Raw genomic sequence first — 19,547 nt, 5'->3', positions numbered from 1 at the left:
CATAATCCTCCCATTTCTGTCTGGATGGGACCTGGAAGTCATCCAAGAATTTACCCAGAAGCCAGGAGGACAGGAAAGAGATCATTCCTAATGTCTTTTTCTTTTGGCAATATATGTAAGCAATATACTGATATGAATCTTTATAGTTCCCTTCCCAAATTGAGCCGTCATAGCATATTGCGCCCATAAATATTGGCAAAACCTGCCCCCTAAATTAAATTCACTGTTAAGTTGTAGGACTTGAGTGACCCTACCCTTGTTGGATCACCATATTCCCATGGAGAGAAGCCTTCTAACTGAAATAGTTCTGGCAATTTGATGTTTTGCCATAAGATACTGTGTTCAGTTATTGGGCCTAGCCATGTAAGAACGCTGAAGGACTACCATATGTGAGCCATCATATACAGAGTAGTTGGCATAGCTGTATGGAGCTTAGTAAACCCAGCTGCCAGATCCTGCATCAGGACAGGGTACCCTGACCATTGACAGACTAGTCTCCCAGCAGTCCCAAATCTATCTCGATTTCCCCATCATTTAAAATGTTGCAGTTGGGATGAAAGATAGTATAGCCAGGGGTTAAGAAGCGCCAACTCCCCTGCACATTTATTGCATTGCAAATATTCACATTTGATTCTGACACCCCCTTTTTCCATACCAAGGATCAAAAGATCCCAAGGACTTTGAGGAAGTATAATTTAGGGATCTAGACTAGGGAGTTGTGCAATAAGTAGAGCAATTAGGGCTTGTGATAAATATGGCCATGGGGAGGGAGGCCTTATACTACTCAAATCCCCCACTTCCCTCCAACCTCAACCCAATTAGCCTAATGGAGCTAGCTAACACTACAAAGGCTGCAGAGGAACTCTGGCTCGATGGGGGGGGGTAGCTATTAACTAACACCTTGTGCAGCCACAGCGACTCCAAAGGCTTGAGCTGATTTCCCCCCCATTTTCAAACGATAGATGATGAGTCAAAAAACCCTTAAACCAATACCTTGATTAGGGACAGTTATGAAGTTATGGTCCATCTCAGCCCAAGGGCAACTACATTTTTGGATTTGTTATCTTCAGGGGATCACAGAGGCCTTGGGTCCAGAGATATAAATATCTCTGGATAGAAACATAGCAAATGGGTCAGATTTGGTATCAATGCAATCCAGGGATTCATCTGGTTCCAATAATACCATAACCTTGATCCCACGACTTCCCCTTGAGCAGCTCTGACTTCTCCAAGGTTCTGGACGTAATACCAGGTAGGAGGGACCCATGACCCCTCCTGGGGGTGGATAGAGGTGTGTTTGAACCTAAAATAATCAGAAAACCCCTTATGCTTTTAACTTTTGTCTGGGAACCCATTTAGCATCAAGTGCAGAGGAAGATCTTAAGCTGTGGTCTATCAGGTTCCATTAGACCCACACACAAGGTAACTAATTTACTGAACTGCTGATACTTGTAGTGCTACCTTTGTATTTTGTACTCTGTTTACTGTATATATCCACAACTGCCGCGATTCATGAAGATCGTGCGCCCGAGTTCCTGCATCTGTTGCTTCCCCGCTGAGGTCCACCGGAGTTCACCTTCTTCTTCCTGGTGCTTGTAAGTGCGTGTGTTGCGACACAATTTCAATTTTAAATCCAGCCCGTAGTCTGAATCCGTCGGGTTGTCTGACGGCCACACCCCCCCCCATTTGCATTGCGTGAAAGCCGGTGCCGATGCACCAAAATCCAATCCCGTGCGCCAAAAAACCTTTCTAAATGCAGCAATTAACGGAAATCGTCGGGTATTCTGACGATAGCACGGACCCTTAGTAAATGAGCCCCACTGTTTTGTCTAGTGTGCCTTTAAGGCAATTAAATATAAAAGTTAACCTGTGTTGCTCTTTTATCTTAAACCACGAACACCATGTCCGCGTCTCACTTATATAGATGCTACCGGGTTGGTTCAGCACCCTATATAATCCTGTTACGGACCGGAGTTATATTAAAGGAGAACTGGTGGCAGCTTAATTGAGTTGATAAGGCTCTGTTTCACAGAAGCTAGAGAAAGAGGTCTTATAGCCATTCAGGGTTGTTATTTATTGTTGTGCCATATCAGAAGTTGTGTAGACAACTTTAAATCACTTCCTGCGCCTTCCCAGGAGCCAGCCGCCAGTGGTCAGTCCCACATTGGACCGCCCACTGCCCGCCCACCCACATGGTATGTTTTCGGCTTGGCGGCCAACTTGCAAGCTGCCTTGACCAGTTTACAGGCACGTAACCATTTTATCTTGCCACCCACCAATTCCAGGCTAATAGAAGGGATGGAGGGAGGAGTCAGGGCTGTATTTACCACTAGGCACTGAGACAGAAAGCTGGAAATTTGTATAGAAAAAAAAAATTTGTGGCACTCCCTGTCACCAGGTTTGAGAGTGGTTAGGGGTAGGGTCCACTCTGAGGGCATGCAAGCATTTGACATGGATAGGAGCTTGTGTAAATTCATCAGAACCTGGGGCTACATGCTGTGAGTATAGGGTAGCATAGGACCTGTCTGCATCTCTGCTCCGCCACCCCTCCCCCTGACTGCACTGTGTACTCCAGCATTCTGCTCCTACAGTTTGCGGCTGTGATCCGGACCCTCATGATTATGACTGATCTCAAGCTTTCCAGATGCTGACCATATGTATGTACACTACACACAGAGGCTCTTGTCTTCCCTCCTGAATCTGCTGAAGCTTCCTCTGGTTCTTAGTATGGTATAGGGCATATAGATAGGGGAGAACGCATATAGATATTTATAGTGAGATATTATTTCAAATAAATGAATGAATATACAGTGATCAGACAACTAATACATAGAACTATATTCTAACACTCAGGAATAGGGTAAAACTTTCCAAGACTCAGCATCCTCCTCCTGGGTTGGACTGGGGCCCACACGTGAAAATTGATTCTAGGGGGCCACACTATGACTACATCGAAATATTACCTATATTGTGGGGGTTAGGAATCAGGGATTTTGTAGGTACTGGGGGGACAGTGAAATCAAGAATACAGGACTACCTTTCTCCTTCTCTCGTCCAGTGCACAGCTCTTGGTTTGTAAACTAAGGTTACAATCACGTAATGCTAGGGATGGTATATAATTACCTGTGGTTTCCTGCTGGTAGCTGGGCTGTGGTTAGGGATGTTAGTGTCAGCACCAATGTTACTAATTAAAAACTGAGGACAACATTTATTGATAACAATAACTCCACAGCATAACATACAGAAGAGAAACTTCAATCAATGACATTATGGACAAAACACTGAGCATGCTGATCACGCCATCTCACAGCCTTGGTGGCTAGACAGTAACTACAGTATTGATCAGAAGTGGGATCAAGTACCTTACGGCCCCTTCCACACTTGTGTTGCAGATCACGTCAGAGTTTGATCAGTGTGCGATCAGGGTTTGGTCAGTGAAAAACACACATTTTGCATCAGAGTGCAATCAGTTTTCAGTCAGAGTTTGTTCAGTGTCTCAGTTTTTCACGCGCGTTTTTGATGCAATTTCAATGCAATTTCAATGCGTTTTTCACGCGCAGAAAATGTGCGTGAAATGGACTCAGGCCTGAGCTCTATCTTTTCTATGGCAATTGATGCGTGAAAAACGCATTGCACTTACATAGCACTTGCAAGTGTCTCAAAGTGCAATGCGTTTTTGATGCGTCTCCATAGACTTGTATGGTGCGTTTTTCACGTGACTTGCAAAAGTAGAGCATGTCGAGATTTAAACGCGCGTTAAAAAAAACGCGCGTGTGTGCGTGAAAAAAAATGCAAGTCTGAAAAGGCCCATTGGTTACCATAGGTCAGAGTGCAATGCAAGTTCTGCACGTCAAAAGCACGCGCAGAAAACGCGCGTGAAAAACGCAAGTGTGAAAGGGGCCTAAGACTTCTCCTCATGTCACTTATGGCTGCATAATTTTTCATCAGAAATCTTTGGCTCTGAGCAGTACATGTCCACACCGTGCAACTAAAAATACCACAGTCACATGCATTGTAGTGTTACCTAAATAACAATGTCACAAACTGTGCTTCTAAATTGCTCCATTGTAATTAATTATACTATACAAAATGCTCCCCTTCATTATTCGTATTTATATTTAGAGTTCCCAAATCAGTTAATAAATATTGCACCACCAATCGATTTTTTTAAAATACAATGTCAGTTTTTCTACATTGTGCCCTGTTATAATTTCCAGGCACCCTATGTCCTCTTGGCCTCTCAAGCTTTACTTGCAAGGTATCTCTTAAAAGAAACGATTAAGCCATGCTCAGACCCATTCCTCCTCCAGACCCCTATGTCCTGCTCCTCCAGGCCCCTCTACCTTTAAAAAAAAGTTATGTACTCAACTATGGCAGCAGGTCTTTTCTATGCAGCGGGAGTCAGGACAGACTGGAACAGGATGCGCAGCCGTGTGGTGTCATTATCAAGCCGGCGTGCATCCTTTGTCAAAGTGCAACATGGGGAAGTCTCCAGGCAGCATTGAACTGTCACCGTCAATGGCAACTGAATCTTAACTGACATCTACCACCAGGATGAAAGATTGTAAACCGAGCACACAGACATACTGGTGTGCGCCTCCTCGGAATCTGCTCTTCTTTCAGCTTTTTATTCCCTGGTTTTCACAAAAAAGGGATTTTAAAATTATGCAAATGAGCCAGAGTGGCTCTCAGCTCCATTGGTTTTACTGGAGCCTAGAGCCCCTTAGGCTCATTTGCATAATTTTAAAGCCATTTTTTCTTAAAAAACAAGGACATAAGAAGCTTAAAAAAATGGATCCTGCCAAAAGGGGGCACACTCCAGTATGTAAGTTTACAATCCTTCATCCTGGTGGTAGATTTCTTTTAAATATTTGTGTGATGTCTAGCCCTGTCACCTGAACTTTAATCAACGCATGGACAATAATTTTCTAATCTTTGACAGCCCTTTAATCTGTGTTACTACAAAATTAATCAAAGTATTTTCATTATTACAGAAAAAAAACAAATCTTGGTGCTTCAAACACAGGCTTCACACGTTTTCTCATGCCTGAATATGAAGATAAGAATTCCCTGCCACGAGGCTGGACAGCTGACCTCCCCATCAATGGCTTTACTCTACCCCTGGTAAAATAGCTTTGAAATACAGAATAAGGATATTTTTCATTAAGGCTGAAAAGACACGAATATGCTCAGTCCATAAAACCTGAACCATGTGATGACTAGATTTCACATACTGTACATAGTGGCAGGGACAGTACTTCATAGTTGTATATATTACAAGTATCCACTGCTTCCCAGCAGAAATGTAACCTTGAGGACAGTATGGCGCTGTTTTTTCTGGGTTTTTGTGTTACATGGAAATTCCCATGAAGAAAAGTTTCTTATATGTACTCAGGATAACAAAATAACACATTCTCTAATTCACTGTTATTAACAGAAATACAGCATTTCACAGACAGTCCAACCTGTCTCTATCAGTCCTGCTGTACACAATTCCAGTTGCCCCTGGTTTCCAACCTTTTGACATTAAGGTAGGCAACCATGTTGGGGGACATTAAGTATAGTGGGTCTTAGGTTCGCCTATTTTTGCGCTTGGTTTGTTCTTTTTTTTTGGCTTGTCATTTATGATGGCTCTAGTTCTGCCTTATTAAATGCGTTTTTGAATTGTCGCATGTCCGATTAATTTGCACCAAATTTGTCTCTGATTTTTACCCTACAAAGTAGATCTCATTTGTGACTATTAATGGAACGAGATTGAAAGAAGGTGACAGAACGTTCAGGGCTTCATTTTTACCCAAAAACTTAACTGCATGTACAATGTCTGGACTACATTGTGATGCAAATACAGGGACTAAAAGTTACAGATATGTAAAAAAAAAAAAAAAACAGAAAAAAATTCTTGCTCAAATGAGTTTTTGCCCTTTTTATTATAATGTACAGGAAATGGAGTCTGATAATATTTTCAGATCTGTACAATTAGGCAATCACTCACATAGATGATCCTATAGAAAATGATGAAGTTGTTACTTGAGAAATTTTACATTTTAAAACTGCTCTGAAGTTTTTTTTTTATGTTGCATCGAGGCATTTTTTCATTTGGGAAGCGAAAACCTTTGCTTTGAGTAATGAAAAGTGATGTTTTTTTCAAATGCATGTAAGTGCATGATCTTGCGACACATTTTGTTGTTTAAATTCCGCAGTTTTTCCAAATCCGTCGGGTTGTCCGACGGCCACGCCCCCTGATTTCTGTCGCGTACAAGCCGGCGCCAATCGCGTGTGCCAAAAAACCTGGGGCAATTCGGCGCAAACTAGAAATATTTGGGAAAACCCGATGGAATCGTGGTCCGTGGACCCTTAGTAAATGTGCCCCACCATGTCAGATAAAGTGCAGACACTCAAAACCACTTGGTGCCTAACTTTTGCTTGCACCCAAAAAAGTTGCAGATTAGAGACAAATTTACTAAAAACAAATTGCGGAAAAAAACCCGGCAAAAACTGTCTAAAAAACTATGTTAAATGTCCCCCTTGTTCTCCTGTCTGACACTGCACTGAGCTGCTTTCTGCCTCCAGCCCCCACCCTTGCATTCCAGGACGAGCTCACACACACTGGGGCACATTTACTTACCCGTCCCCGAGGTGCGTTGTCTGGCGAGGTTTCGGATCTGCCGTGATCCGCGTAGCTCGTGCGCCCGATTTCCTGCATCTCTCGCTTCCCCTGCTCAGGTCCAACGGAGTTCACCTTCTTCTTCCCGGTGCTTGTCAGTGCATGTCTTGCGACACAAGTTGATTTTTAAATCCCGTGCTTAGTCCGAATCAGTCGGGTTGTCCGACGGCCACGCCCCCCAATTTCCGATCACTTGCGACAAAAAGCCGTTCTAAATGCGGCGCACACTGGAAATCGTACGATATTCCGACGATAGTGCGGTCCGCAGACCCTTAGTAAATGAGCCCCACTGACTTACTGCCGGCAAACAATAAACCAAATTGTGAGGAGAGCTACAAGCTACAGGATGATAAGTTCTTTATCTGGGGAAGGGTTAGGGAGGCACATCAGATCTGACAGTGTGCTGTGGTAGAGCAGGGATGTAGCAGAGCTAAAAATGTCATTGGGGTACATTTACTTACTTGTCCGATGGAGTTCACCAAACGTTCATTGTCCGTGTATAATGCACTGTGCCGCGATTCACTAAGATCGTGCCCCTAATATCCTGCATGTGTCGCTTCACCGCTCAGGTCCAACGGAGTTCACCTTCTTCTTCATGGTGCATGTAAGTGCATTGTCTGGCGACACAATTTTAAACTTAAATCCCACTCTTAAATCAGTCGGATCGTCATGCCCCCCAATTTGTGTCGAATGGAAGTCAGTGGAGCCGTGCCAAAAAACGATCGCGTGCAATCCCAGCGCAAACACCTGTTAAATACCTGTCCAAGCAGTGTAATCCCTGAAAATGGCGCAAAGTCCAACTAAAGTGCGATCCACGACCATTAGTAAATGAGCCCCATTGTGTGTAATATGCATGTCATCTCTGATCTGTCTCCTCTCTCTATCTATGTGTCAGATACTAGTAGAATGTTCAGAAGGTAAATACTTTTAATAAAGAGACGTTAAGGAGCCAGAAGAGCTGGCTCTTCTTAGTGAGCGGAGCCTAATGATCCAGCTTACTAAGAAGATTCAGACTTCTCATCACTAGTGTGTGTAAGCTTGTCTTGGAATGTAAGGCGAGGGGCTGATGCATTGAGGTGCTCACTGCTCGACCCTAGACTTCTTAATTACAGACAAGTCCCGGGGCACACCAGGACTGATAGAGACAGCCTGTGATTATATCTGTGAAATGCTGTATTTTTGTTAATAGCAGTGAATTAGAGAATGTGCTATTTTGTTATCCTGAATAAATTTAGGAATCTTGTCTTTGTGGGAACAGCCCTTTAACTATTTGACAACAAACTGTAGGTAGTAGTTTATTAGGCCAATTTCTGCTGACAGGTTTCCTTTAAAGCAGTGGTTCTCAACCTTTCTAATGCTGTGACCCCGCAATACAGTCCCTCATGTTGTGGTGACCCCAAACCATGAGATTCCCAGTAAAAATGTAATAAAATTGCGGCTCCGATGGCTTTAGGCGACCCCTGGTTTTGGTCGCTCGACCCCTGCTGGGGTCGCAACCCACAGGTTGAGAACCACTGCTTTAAAGGAAATCTACCACCAGGATAAAGAATTGTAAACCAAGCACACTGACATACTGGTGAGTGCCCTCTCTGGTAGGTTCTGCTTTTATTTTAGTTTCTTAGGACCTTATTTTTACAAGAAAAAGGTTTCACAAATTATGCAAATGGGCCTCCAGGATTCCAGACTCTATAGATGTCAATGGAGCTTGGAGCCATGAAGGCTCACCTGCATAATTTCTAAAACCTCCTTTTCTTAAAAAATAAAGTATGTCAGTGTCCTGGTGGTAGATTTTCTTATAAGCAGTTTGATATTCATGATATCCCTACTTATAACATGATTTTCTCACTTTTTTATGGGACAGGCACATGATGTATCAAATGAAGTTGCAAAAATATCCAAGAGATCCATAATAGAGGATTCCAGAATAGGACGAATGGTAATACAATTTGGGCAGTTTGTTGAACATGACATTACCTTCTCTCCTCCCACTCCAACTTCATCATTTTTGGAAGATGTGGATTGTAATCGCTGTGTTAAAACTCATCCCTGTTTCCCTATAATGGTAAGACCATTCTGGCTGTAGATCTCTCTTGTACCATAGCTATAAAACCTTCACATAAGGAAGTTATGTGCCTAAAATAGTTCCATAACATGTGTGAGGTCACTGCGCCACCAGCAGCAGGGCGCCACCATCTAAGTACACCCCTGATGGTATCCTGACACCGCAAAGAAGATGAGGTTGGCGCGCATCGGGGGAACAAAGGAAGGTGAGTACAATTTTATTATTTTATCTAGAACTGTATATAGTAATTTTTTGGGGGAGGGTGTATATAGTTTTTTTTTATGGGGGGTGTATATAATTATTATGGAGGACTGTATATAGTTATTATAGGGGGCTGTATATAGTGATTACTGGGGGATGAACATAGTAATTACTGGGGGTCTGTATCGTTATTACTTGGAAGGCTGTAAATAGTGATTGCTGTTCCCTGTCTCGAGAACATTCAATGGGGGCCCCCACCAACCTTAATCCGACTCTGTTAGGGACAAATATATACACCTGATTGGGATGACTTCTACAGCATTGTGTGGAGAAGGCTTTGGGCTTGTTTACGACATGTGCTGGAACTTCAAACTGCGGAGTCCCTGCATACCAATGGGACAATTGTGATGCCAACAAGCCTTTAGTTATTATAGAAACGTCGGCAAAAACGTTAACATCGTTAAAGCTAATACACTTTAGTCTGGTATAATTTTATTCAAGGTAGCTCAGGGCCACATCTGCCATGAGGTGTGATGAAGATATTGAAAATCTGACATGTCTGCACTCATCAGAAAAATAATTAGCATCTGTGTCTCTTTAAGACAAGTCATATGCAGAGCGGAGCAGTGCTGACACTTCAGTTTGCTCCGCTCTGCATGTCTTAACCCGACGTGATGTCATACAGAGTAGTGATGGGAAGTCTGGCTTCAGGCTCCACTCACTATAAAGAGCTGGCTTTTCTGGCTCCTGAACAGCTCAATGTGTAATGTTTTGTGTTTGATGTGTTTTCAGGCAACCAGACACCCGTCCCCACTCCCATTTTAGCGCAAATTTTTGGGGTTAAAAGGGGCGTGGCCCCAACACTAGAGGTGGGGCTACTTGATTGGGGTGGGGATAACTGAGTCATTGGGGGTCATTTACTAAGGGCCCAATTCGCGTTTTCCCGACGTGTTACCCGAATATTTCCGATTTGCTCCGATTTCCCCTGAATTGCCCCGGGATTTTGGCGCACGCGATCGGATTGTGGCGCATCCGCGCTGGCATGCACGCGACGGAAATCGGGGGCGTGGCCGAACGAAAACCCAACGGATTCGGAAAAACCGCCGCATTTAAAAAAAAAAAGGGTTGCGGAGCTAGCACTTACCTTCACTAGGAATAGGCCGGTGAACTTGAGTGCGTTCCGATCCTCTTCAGCGCAGCAGCCACCTGGTGGACGTCGGAGGAACTGCCTTAATGAATCCCGTCCGGACCCGAATCCACGGTAGAGAACATGCCGCTGGATCGCGAATGGACCGGGTAAGTAAATCTGCCCCATTGTCTCTGCCCAGACCCAACTCCTGTCATTCACCATAAAGGGCAAGCTCCTTAAGCTGACTCATTCGCAAACAACCCATCACTAATGCAGAGCGACACACAGCATCTATGCAATCAAGATGCTGCACGGCTGCGAGGAGGTGACTGCAGTTGCAAGGGAGAGCAGAGATGAGTAATAATTGTATTACCTGCTGCAGATTGCACTGGCACACTAAGAGTGCCAGTGCGATTCCCAAGACGATATAGATCGCCCTCATGGGGCAACAGCCTGCTAATGAGGACAATCTATAACGCCTCACATCCTCAAGCAGTTAATAACATATCCATGTGGCTCTTTACGTTCCCATAGTTTTGGAGAGGTGAATTACCACTAAGCTGTGTTACCCTGTGAGTGCTTGTGTGCTAGCAGTTAGCTATAAGCAGTGTGTTTCCAGGTAAACTGCACCTAGAGGAGTTTGTACCTCAGTGTATGTATGTGGTCCTGGTATAGGCATCTTGTAAGCCATAATTACGGGTGGTGGCAGCTAGGAAATGGATGGAATAAGCATGTGACTGTATTATGGAGCACAGTGAATTGCAGTAGCATTCCATAGGCACATAAGTGGTAAGGGAGTCTTATGAGTGGTTTCCTTGACAGAATTGGGTGCTGGGTGCTAAAGGAATAGAATTTAGTATAAGGACTCCATCTTACGTAGGTGGGTTTCATGTGCTAAATTTGAGGCTCTCTAGAGTAGGTGTACCCCGTGACGACGCTCGGCAGTCGGGAGTTTGTCACAGTAAAGGACTACTAGTGTGTGAGACAGCATCAGTCTGTAAATTCAGGGGATCAGGGTGTAGAGAACTGGAGGGGGCAACATTTAATTTTTTTGGCTCAGGCAGCAAAAAGACTAGAATTGGCCCTGTTCATAAATAACAGTCTATGAACGTTCAGTGAAAATGGTTATGACTAGGACATGCTTGCTGTTTAAGATATCATTTATATGGTCTGATAAAAAAACAACCCGGTCATTAATCCTTTAAAATCTATTGTATTTAGTGCAGTTTTGTGCAATCCATCCTAAAAATTAAAGGCACTTGGCCAATACTCACTGCCACATGCACCTGCCCCACGCTTTTTAAAAATGGTTAATATTTCACCACTATTTATCAATATTTGAAAAATCAATTCAATACTGAAATATATTTTTTGTAGTATAACATTAATATATTAACCTTTTATTCTGTATTTTTCCAGTTTTCACCAAGTGATCCTCGGTACATCAATGGGACGGAGTGTATCCCATTCATCCGCTCAGCTTCTGTGTGCAGTCAGACAAATCCTGTACGTGAGCAGGTGAACATGCAGACTTCATACCTTGATGGCAGCCAGATCTATGGCAGTGACAACAATCTCGCCAATTTGCTTCGCAACAACACAAACCAATTGGGCCTTTTGGCTGTTAATCAGAACTTCTCCGATCATGGATTTGCCTTCCTCCCTTTTGATGAGAACGCTACTGACCAATGTTCTATGGTCGATCCATCGGTAAAAGGTCCTTGTTTTACAGCAGGTGAGATTATGGAAAACTTCACGGTGTGTTTGATGAAAATTAAGAGTACTTACATAAAAGGAACAGCCAGGGCCTAATGGAGTATGAGGCAATGATGATAGTCCAGGAAGCGAGTGGTTAAAATGTTAAGGGATAAGTCACGGCTCTCTCCTGGTTTAGGGCCCCCTCCATACCTGTCGGCGCTGACAAAGATGATTCATGATCATAAGGTTCCCCCTGGAGCACTTCCAGCTGATGTTAAAGGGGAGGTCCATGATGGTTAGTGGCTAGCCAGGACACCTGCCATCTCAGTCTATTTCCAGTCCAAAAGAAAACAGTAGTCTGAACATCCATCTCTGGTGGAGAAGCTGGTAACAAATTATCCCCTTTGTTGGTGGAGTCAGAACTCTCTATACCAGGGCTACAGAGAAGGTCTCATCAACCCCTCTATCTCTAGGAGAGAAAAGACCAAGGTGGAATCTGAAAGGATTAAGTTACCTGCACACAATCATTGTTTTTCTATGTCCAAAACCTGTAATGGCTTTTTGGGGCTGCGTGTAATCCGTATTTTACCTGTGTCACAGCTGTATTTTTGAGCAAGGCCAGCCAATTAAGGTCATGTAATTGTTTTCCAGCAACAAACCACAAAAACGCCCAGAAAACCAAGTACACCCACGTGCAGTATGTTTTTAATTTTACAGCTCCATTTACTTTTATGAGTTTTGACTAAGAGGTGTTGGTCAGGGAGCCCCAGGCAACAAGCAGAAGAACCAAAATGGTGTCAAGGCTCAGAGGTCAGCCTACGGCCATAACTCTGCCTTCTGCTTCACAGCATGTGCAGGGACGCAGCACACAAAGACCATGTAATGGCATTTTTTCTGCCAGAGTGCAAAAGACAGAGCACATATTATTTGCATGCTGTGCCACCAGTGCCTAGAGCGAGAGCAAGGTTACAACAATCTAAGCTCCCCATGTGTGACCGGACACCTGCAAATTAATCATGACCTATAGTGGATGAAACACCAAAAAAACCTTCAAACACCTGGGTTCCCTCTGCTGCTTCTGTTGGGTCAGCCTATAGCACTGCTTCAGTAGTGACAAGACTACCAGTCTACCCACAAAGGGAGGATGTCCCACCACCAGCAGCACGACTGTCACTTTCCCCAAGCTAGTCCACACCATCCATACCACTTTCATTTCCCCAAATAATTGATAGAAAAAGGAAATTTGGGCCATCTCCGATCTTGTGGAAGCAACTTCCTTATAGTATGAAGTTCACAGTTGCCACAACATTTTCAGCCATCCCCGTCCTCCACAAACAGGCTGTGGACAAAATTAGATGTGTACTGCACAATGCCAGATACTGAGTAGGAGGAGTGCTCATATTATCATCCATTGTAGGGATACCCCAGTTGCTTGCCATATGATCTTGTTCCATAGTGGTAGCCTTAAAGGGGTTGGTCTCTTTAACTAATGTTTTTTGTAATGTGTGTAAGTGTGGGAGGCAGGATATTAGGTAATTTACCAATATACATCTATTAATAGTTCTTCTCTGGTTTCTAAATATATAAAGTGAAGTCTGTGTTTTACCTCATCAGCCAGAGTTTCCTGTCCATAAAATGGCCACAAATGGCGGGTCATGTGATCCCTATCTGTCCATGAACAATCACCAGTTAGAGATCCCATGACCCTCCTTTCGTGGCCATTTTATGATCAGGTAAAAAGATAGGAGGTTTCTCTTTACATATCAAGAAAGTGGAGCAGAACTATTAATAGATGTATACTGGTAAATTACCTCATATCCTGCCCCCCACACTTACACACACATTACAAAAAAAGTTAGGTAAAGTGGTCAATCCCTTTAATGTAATCTAATTCATGGGTATAGACCATGTGATTCCAAGCACCAGAGGGGGAGACTTGGACAAATCCATGTTGTACAGAGACTTGGATTTTTTTTGTGTGATATTGTGATATGATGTTGATGTTGAATCAGCTTTGTCTTGACCATTGCCCCATGCTTACTTGTAGTTGCAGCAACAGTCCCTGCATTAGCCTTAGCAGGTGGCAAACTCGGCATTTACTCAGAAGGATTCTTAGCCATCAGGCTGCAGGGAGAATTTGCTGCACACAGGATCTGCTGCACCTCACAGATAATGGAAATATTCACTTTATGGAGCTTATATAGTCATCGGATCGCACTTTCGGCAGATTTTAGAAATTTTTCGGGATTTGCACCGCTGTGACATGTATTTAACTGGGGATTGTGTCGCACATGATTGCATTGTGGCGCATTAGCACTGGCATGCGGCAAAAATCAGAAGGGGGGGGGGCGTCGGATGATCCGACAGATTCGGACGGAGTGCGGGATTTAATTTTAAAATTGTGTCGCAAGACATGCCCTTACCTACACCGGGAAGAAGGTGAACTCCGGCGGACCTGAGCGTGGAAGCGATAGATGCAATCGGGCACACAATCGTTGTGAATCGCGGCAAAGATCATTCTCGTCAGACAATGTACAGCGGGGATCGCGGAGGACCGGGTAAGTAAATGTGCCCCTATATGTTACTAAATTTTGATAAGGGATAATATTAACTAATGTTCATGTTTTTAACTCTCTTCTATCCAGAACAATCTAAGAACACACTTGGTCTCTGATTGGCTTTTATTTGATAATTGTTTTTTTGGGAACATTGAGCGATACGATGAACATTCGATCTTCTTTGCCCAATGTTGCTACATGTTAACACCGAAACCCAGAACATGTCCATAAAGTTATATGTAACACCAAAAACACACACACGTTCCTGAATAAAGTTTTTATTTCACACCATCCTCCATTATTTATAGATATGTAATGACATTCTCACTCAAATTCTTATGAGCCACGGAGGGTTCTGTTATTGGGCGGCTAATACAAAGGCGGACATCTAAAAGTGACTTTTGTTATTTCATTAGCTTGGTTTATGGATATATAGTTATTTATTTTGGTTGCCATTGTGTAAGGATCATACAGTGATAGATTTGTGTGAAGCTCGGTGCTATTTTCTGCAAAAAAAATTTTGGTGTCCCCTGTGGATTTAAGGTTCCCTTTGCTGCATATTTTGGTGAATATACACATGTGTGGTATGTATGATCTCCTCAAATCTCGCTGTTTTATATATTAGTATTCTGGATTTGAACATATTTTAGAGGAAATTTAGAATTTTAATGCAATTTTGCATTTTATTACTGTTTTCTGTAAAGTTGCATGAAGATGGTAGTGTGTATGAATTAAAAAGTTACTCCTGTCTTCATGGTGATTTCTGGAAAATAAATTAGTTTGGACAGAATAGGAGCTTTTTATTTTGTGCGGTATATATTTTTAAACACATTTGTGGATAGCAACCAAATATGGCATGGTTTTTGTTTTAGCATTTTTGAGAGTGTAAATTCTTGTAGATGTTGTGTATTGTGGTCTATCTGCTTACTTTGTGTTATTATTTTTTTTAAATCCCTATCTGCTTTGATGTGAGTTTTATGTAAAAATGTATGTTTTCATGGCATTTTCAATTTAATAATTTTTTGTTTTATAATTTATGTTTTTCACAAAGTTATATGAGGGTGGTACAGGCTGTCAACTGTTAATAAAGGCAAATACAATTGCCTGGTTTTCTGATTTCAAAAATATATTGGGTTTAGGGGGGTGCTTTTAGAGGGTTTACTTTTCAATCTGTTATTGCTATGTTTTGCAGGTTGTGACTGTCTAATCATTTTTGGCTGAAAGGCAGATATCTAATATCATCGATCTACTGTATATATAATATACTATATAGTTCTGCATCTATAAATCTATATCATCTTATATATTTATTTTCCATCATCAATCTCCCTATCATCTGTCTATCTCCTATAAGATTCTCCTACACCCCTATATTACACATACTTACCTTACTACTTGGTGTAACTACAAAGTGTTATTATTATTGTGCAGGGCAAAAGAAGCCTCTTACTGACTATGACTCTTCATAAAATAGTTTTATTTTGGGGCCCCACATTTAGTTTTGCCCAGGGCCCAACTTTGTCTAAAACAGGCCCTGGGCCTCACTTCCACCTCCTCTCTGTTCCTTGGAAAGTAGGGATCACAAAGTTCTCCGTCCTCTGCAAATACACTAAGCAAGTGAGATAGGTGTCCCCACCTACAAGATTATTTATACATCTAAAAACGGAGAGGTGTGGATTTATCTGTGAACTAATAATAACAATATTACTTTATTATTTCCAAACGGTAAAAAAGGAAAATTGCACAGCTCCAGATTAATACAATAATAGGTTAACAAGAACATATACAAACAAGAGACATTACTCATTACTTAAAATTCATAAGGACCAGGAATCAAGATTAATCTTATGGAGAGTTTGCCGTTTTCCAATTAAAGGAAACCTACTACCACAGAACTTTTTTAAATTTTAATTTCCCCAATATTCAAATTTCCTAAAGAGGCTAATGGGGTACAGAGTAGCCAGAGCTGAGGCTACACGGCACAGCTACTCCAAGCCCCAGTAGCCTCTTGAATTTCGCCTACCCTGATATCTTCAGCGCGCAGCTCTTGGTAGCTGCCTGAATCCATCTGCAAAGCTGGGTTCTGCGCATGCGCAGAATGCAGGCCGCCAGCTGCAAGGTCTCAGCTCTAAAGCTGGAGCTACTGCGCATGCGCAGAACCCAGCTTCACATACGAGTGTGTGCAGCTACCAGGAGATGTGTGCTGAAGATGTCTGGGTAGGCAGAACGCAAGAGGCTACTGGGGAGTGGAGTAGCGCTGCCCTGTAGCCTCAGTTCTGGCTACTCAACGCCCCAGTAGCCTCTTAAGAAAGTTATGGGCCACAAAAGAATTAGCCCTAAAAAGGGCTATAATACTCTACATTAGAGGAATCTGCCACCGGATCTACCTTAATAGGTAGATCCGTGGTGGTAGGTTTCCTTTAAGGCCGCCTAAAAGGCTTAATCTAACAATAGGTCATTAGTGTTCTTGTAAGTCATGTTTGGTGTTAGTCCCTTAACATCCAGGCCCTTTTTCATTTTTGCGTTTTTCAGTCCCCATCTTCAAAAATTCATTATTTTTTTTATTTCCCATGTGAGGGCTTGTTTTCTGCGAATTCTAATGAATTGCACTTCAAAGTGATGGTATTTAATATTCCATGCTGTATAATGGTAAGAGGGAAACATCAAAATACAGTGAAATTGGTGAAAAAACTGCATTTGGTTTTTATGGCTTTCACTATGGGGCTTATTTACTAAGGGTCTGCGGACGCACTTTCGTTGGTTTTTCCGTCGTTTTCAGTATTTGGGGATATTTGGCTGTGGCATACGTTTATGTGAGTGTCTTACGATTTTACCATTGATTTTTTAAATAACTGTTTAAAAGTTATGTTCTAAATAACTTTTTTTATCTCTTCCATTAACACAATGGGGGGGGGGGATTTACTAATTCTGGCGCAAGCATGACTGTTGGCATCGGAGATCAGTCTCTGGAAAGCACAGTCCGATGTTTTAAAGTTGCGCACGGCTGTAAGTAAATAATGGGTAGATGGTAATAATCAGTCGTGCGCCATAAAAATGCCAACATCAATAAGTTGTGCGCCAAAAGCTTACATGGACTGCACCTTAATTTTGCTCTCTAACCATATTTTTCCTGGTCTATTGTGTGCCAAAAAATGCACAAAAAAATGCACATGTGACGGATAATGTGGAATGGTAAGGCCACGTCCAATCGTGTCAAAAAAAGACGGAGGAGTCGGGATAGTCGGAAACATATGTTCTTTCTGGCGCAAACTCATTATCACATGATCCGCAACAATTCTTTACCCAAAAGAACGAAAGATCCCGGCATCTTTTAGGCGCAGATACGATAATACATGTGCCCCAATTGGGCACATTTACTAAAGGCTGTGCGCCAGTTTTCTGGTGGACTTTGCAGGTTCTTTTAGGTGCAAACTGATGGCACAGGTATTTAAAGGGGTTTTCCCACCAAGCAAATTATTACCTAACTTGCTGATCGATGGGGGTCTCAGTGGGGGTCTCATCTGTATAGCAATGAAAGGAGAAAATCATTCATGCACAGCCATCTGTTCCATTCATCTTGAGGAGCGACAAGGGGTGTGACGGAGCTACCTGGAATCCTGTTGGACCCCCTGTTCTGGTGATCTGGAGACCCTCGCCGATCAGAGCCTATCTTCTTGGTGGGAAAACCCTTTTCAGAAGTGCCTTCACCACATTTGTGTCGCACACAACCATTTTGTGACGCAGCTGCACTATTCTTCATGCAACACAAATTTCTGCACTGAAATGTGCATTCCGGTGCTCATTCGAACCATGCGCCAGATTTATCATGCAAAGTCCAACAGAAATGTGTTGCTCTCCCTACGTTAAAGGTGCACTCTGTCAGGGCAGTGCAGAGTGTGGCAGAAATTCTGAATCTGTCACACTCTGCACTATAAACAGGCAAACTGCACATAGTACAGATTGCACTGTTCTTAATAAATGTGCCCCAATATGTGATGTTCCTCAGTATTTATTGTACCCCAGTATCTGATGTCCTCCACAGCCCCTGGTATAAATTGTCATCCACCATCCCCATTATCTGATGTTGTCCCGAGTATCCACTGTCCTCCACAGCCCCCATATAAAATGTCCCCCTCAGCCCCAGTATATAATATCCCCTAAGTTAAAGTGCCCTTGCCTGTGCTTTCCTTCTCACACTCTCATGTCTTTTAAAAAATGAACATTAATACTTACCTGTCTCCCCTTCTTCTTCTCCTCTTTAACTTGACAGAAGGGCCGATGTGAGGTGATGTCATTATATCCCACCTTTCTTACAGTAGCTGTATAAAAGGTTTTTGCCCATGAAAGAAAATTCTAAAATTTCAATCTCCTAGTGATGTTTACACAATAAAGATAATGTTTAACCCCTAACTTTCCAATTTTACTCAATTTTATTGCTGTTTTAGCTCCTATCAGTGATGGACAGTGTAAAATCCCAGGCCACCTGGCCGCCGGAGTTCACCCGTAGTGCATTGTCCGAGTGTCGCGATTCACAAAGATCGTGCGCCTGATTTCCTGCATCTGTCGCTTCCCTGCTCAGGTCCAACATAGTTCACCCTCTTCTTCCCGGTGTATGTAAGTGCATTGGTTGCGACACAATTTGAATATTGAGAGAGAGATGAGATAGATCAGAAATGAAATGATGAGATCCATGAGGTGCACATTACACACACTATGACACAGTCAGCTCTGCTACATCTCTGTTCCATCACACTGTCAGATTTGATGTGCCTCCCCCCCCCCCCCGATTAAGAACTTATCTGCCCGTAGCTTGTAGCTCTTTTCTCGCTGCTGCTGATGTTTGCAGACAGGAAGTCAGTGTGCATCAGTGTGAGCTCCTCCTGGAATGCAAGGGGAGGGGGGGGGGGGCTAGAGGCAGAGAGCAGAGAAGAGCTCAGCTTCACAGTTTCATGCAAGATGGCTGCCGACCCTAAAGTCAGAAGATACAGGGTCAGAAACCGGGGGCAACTGAAATTGTGTAAACCGGTACTGATAGAGACAGGTTGGAATTATATCTTTGAAATACTATATTTTTGTTAATAACAGTGATTTAGAAAATATGTCATATTATTATCCTGAGTATATTTAAGAAACTTTCTTTGTAATCATTTCACCGTGTCTCTGCCGCCCCCTTCTGGCAGGAGGAAGCTGTTGCCTGAGGCAAAATCTTCACCTTGCTTCATGGACAATGCATCA

At 42.8% G+C, this 19,547-nt stretch overlaps 1 protein-coding gene across 1 annotated transcript in view; it reads left to right on the top strand.

The window, feature by feature from the left end:
* LOC140119329 (myeloperoxidase-like) overlaps positions 1-19,547 on the top strand; it is a 38,262-nt gene that overhangs the window by 6,029 nt on the left and 12,686 nt on the right. Inside the window, exons 3-5 of the mRNA XM_072138234.1 lie at positions 4,995-5,124; positions 8,526-8,726; positions 11,476-11,791. Coding sequence (XP_071994335.1) covers positions 4,995-5,124; positions 8,526-8,726; positions 11,476-11,791 — 647 coding nt within the window. The remainder of the gene's footprint in view (positions 1-4,994; positions 5,125-8,525; positions 8,727-11,475; positions 11,792-19,547) is intronic.

The sequence above is a fragment of the Engystomops pustulosus genome, chromosome 2 (assembly GCF_040894005.1).
Source record: "Engystomops pustulosus chromosome 2, aEngPut4.maternal, whole genome shotgun sequence".
In the NCBI taxonomy this organism is placed as follows: Eukaryota; Metazoa; Chordata; class Amphibia; order Anura; family Leptodactylidae; genus Engystomops; species Engystomops pustulosus.
This window is presented reverse-complemented; position numbering and strand designations above follow the sequence as displayed.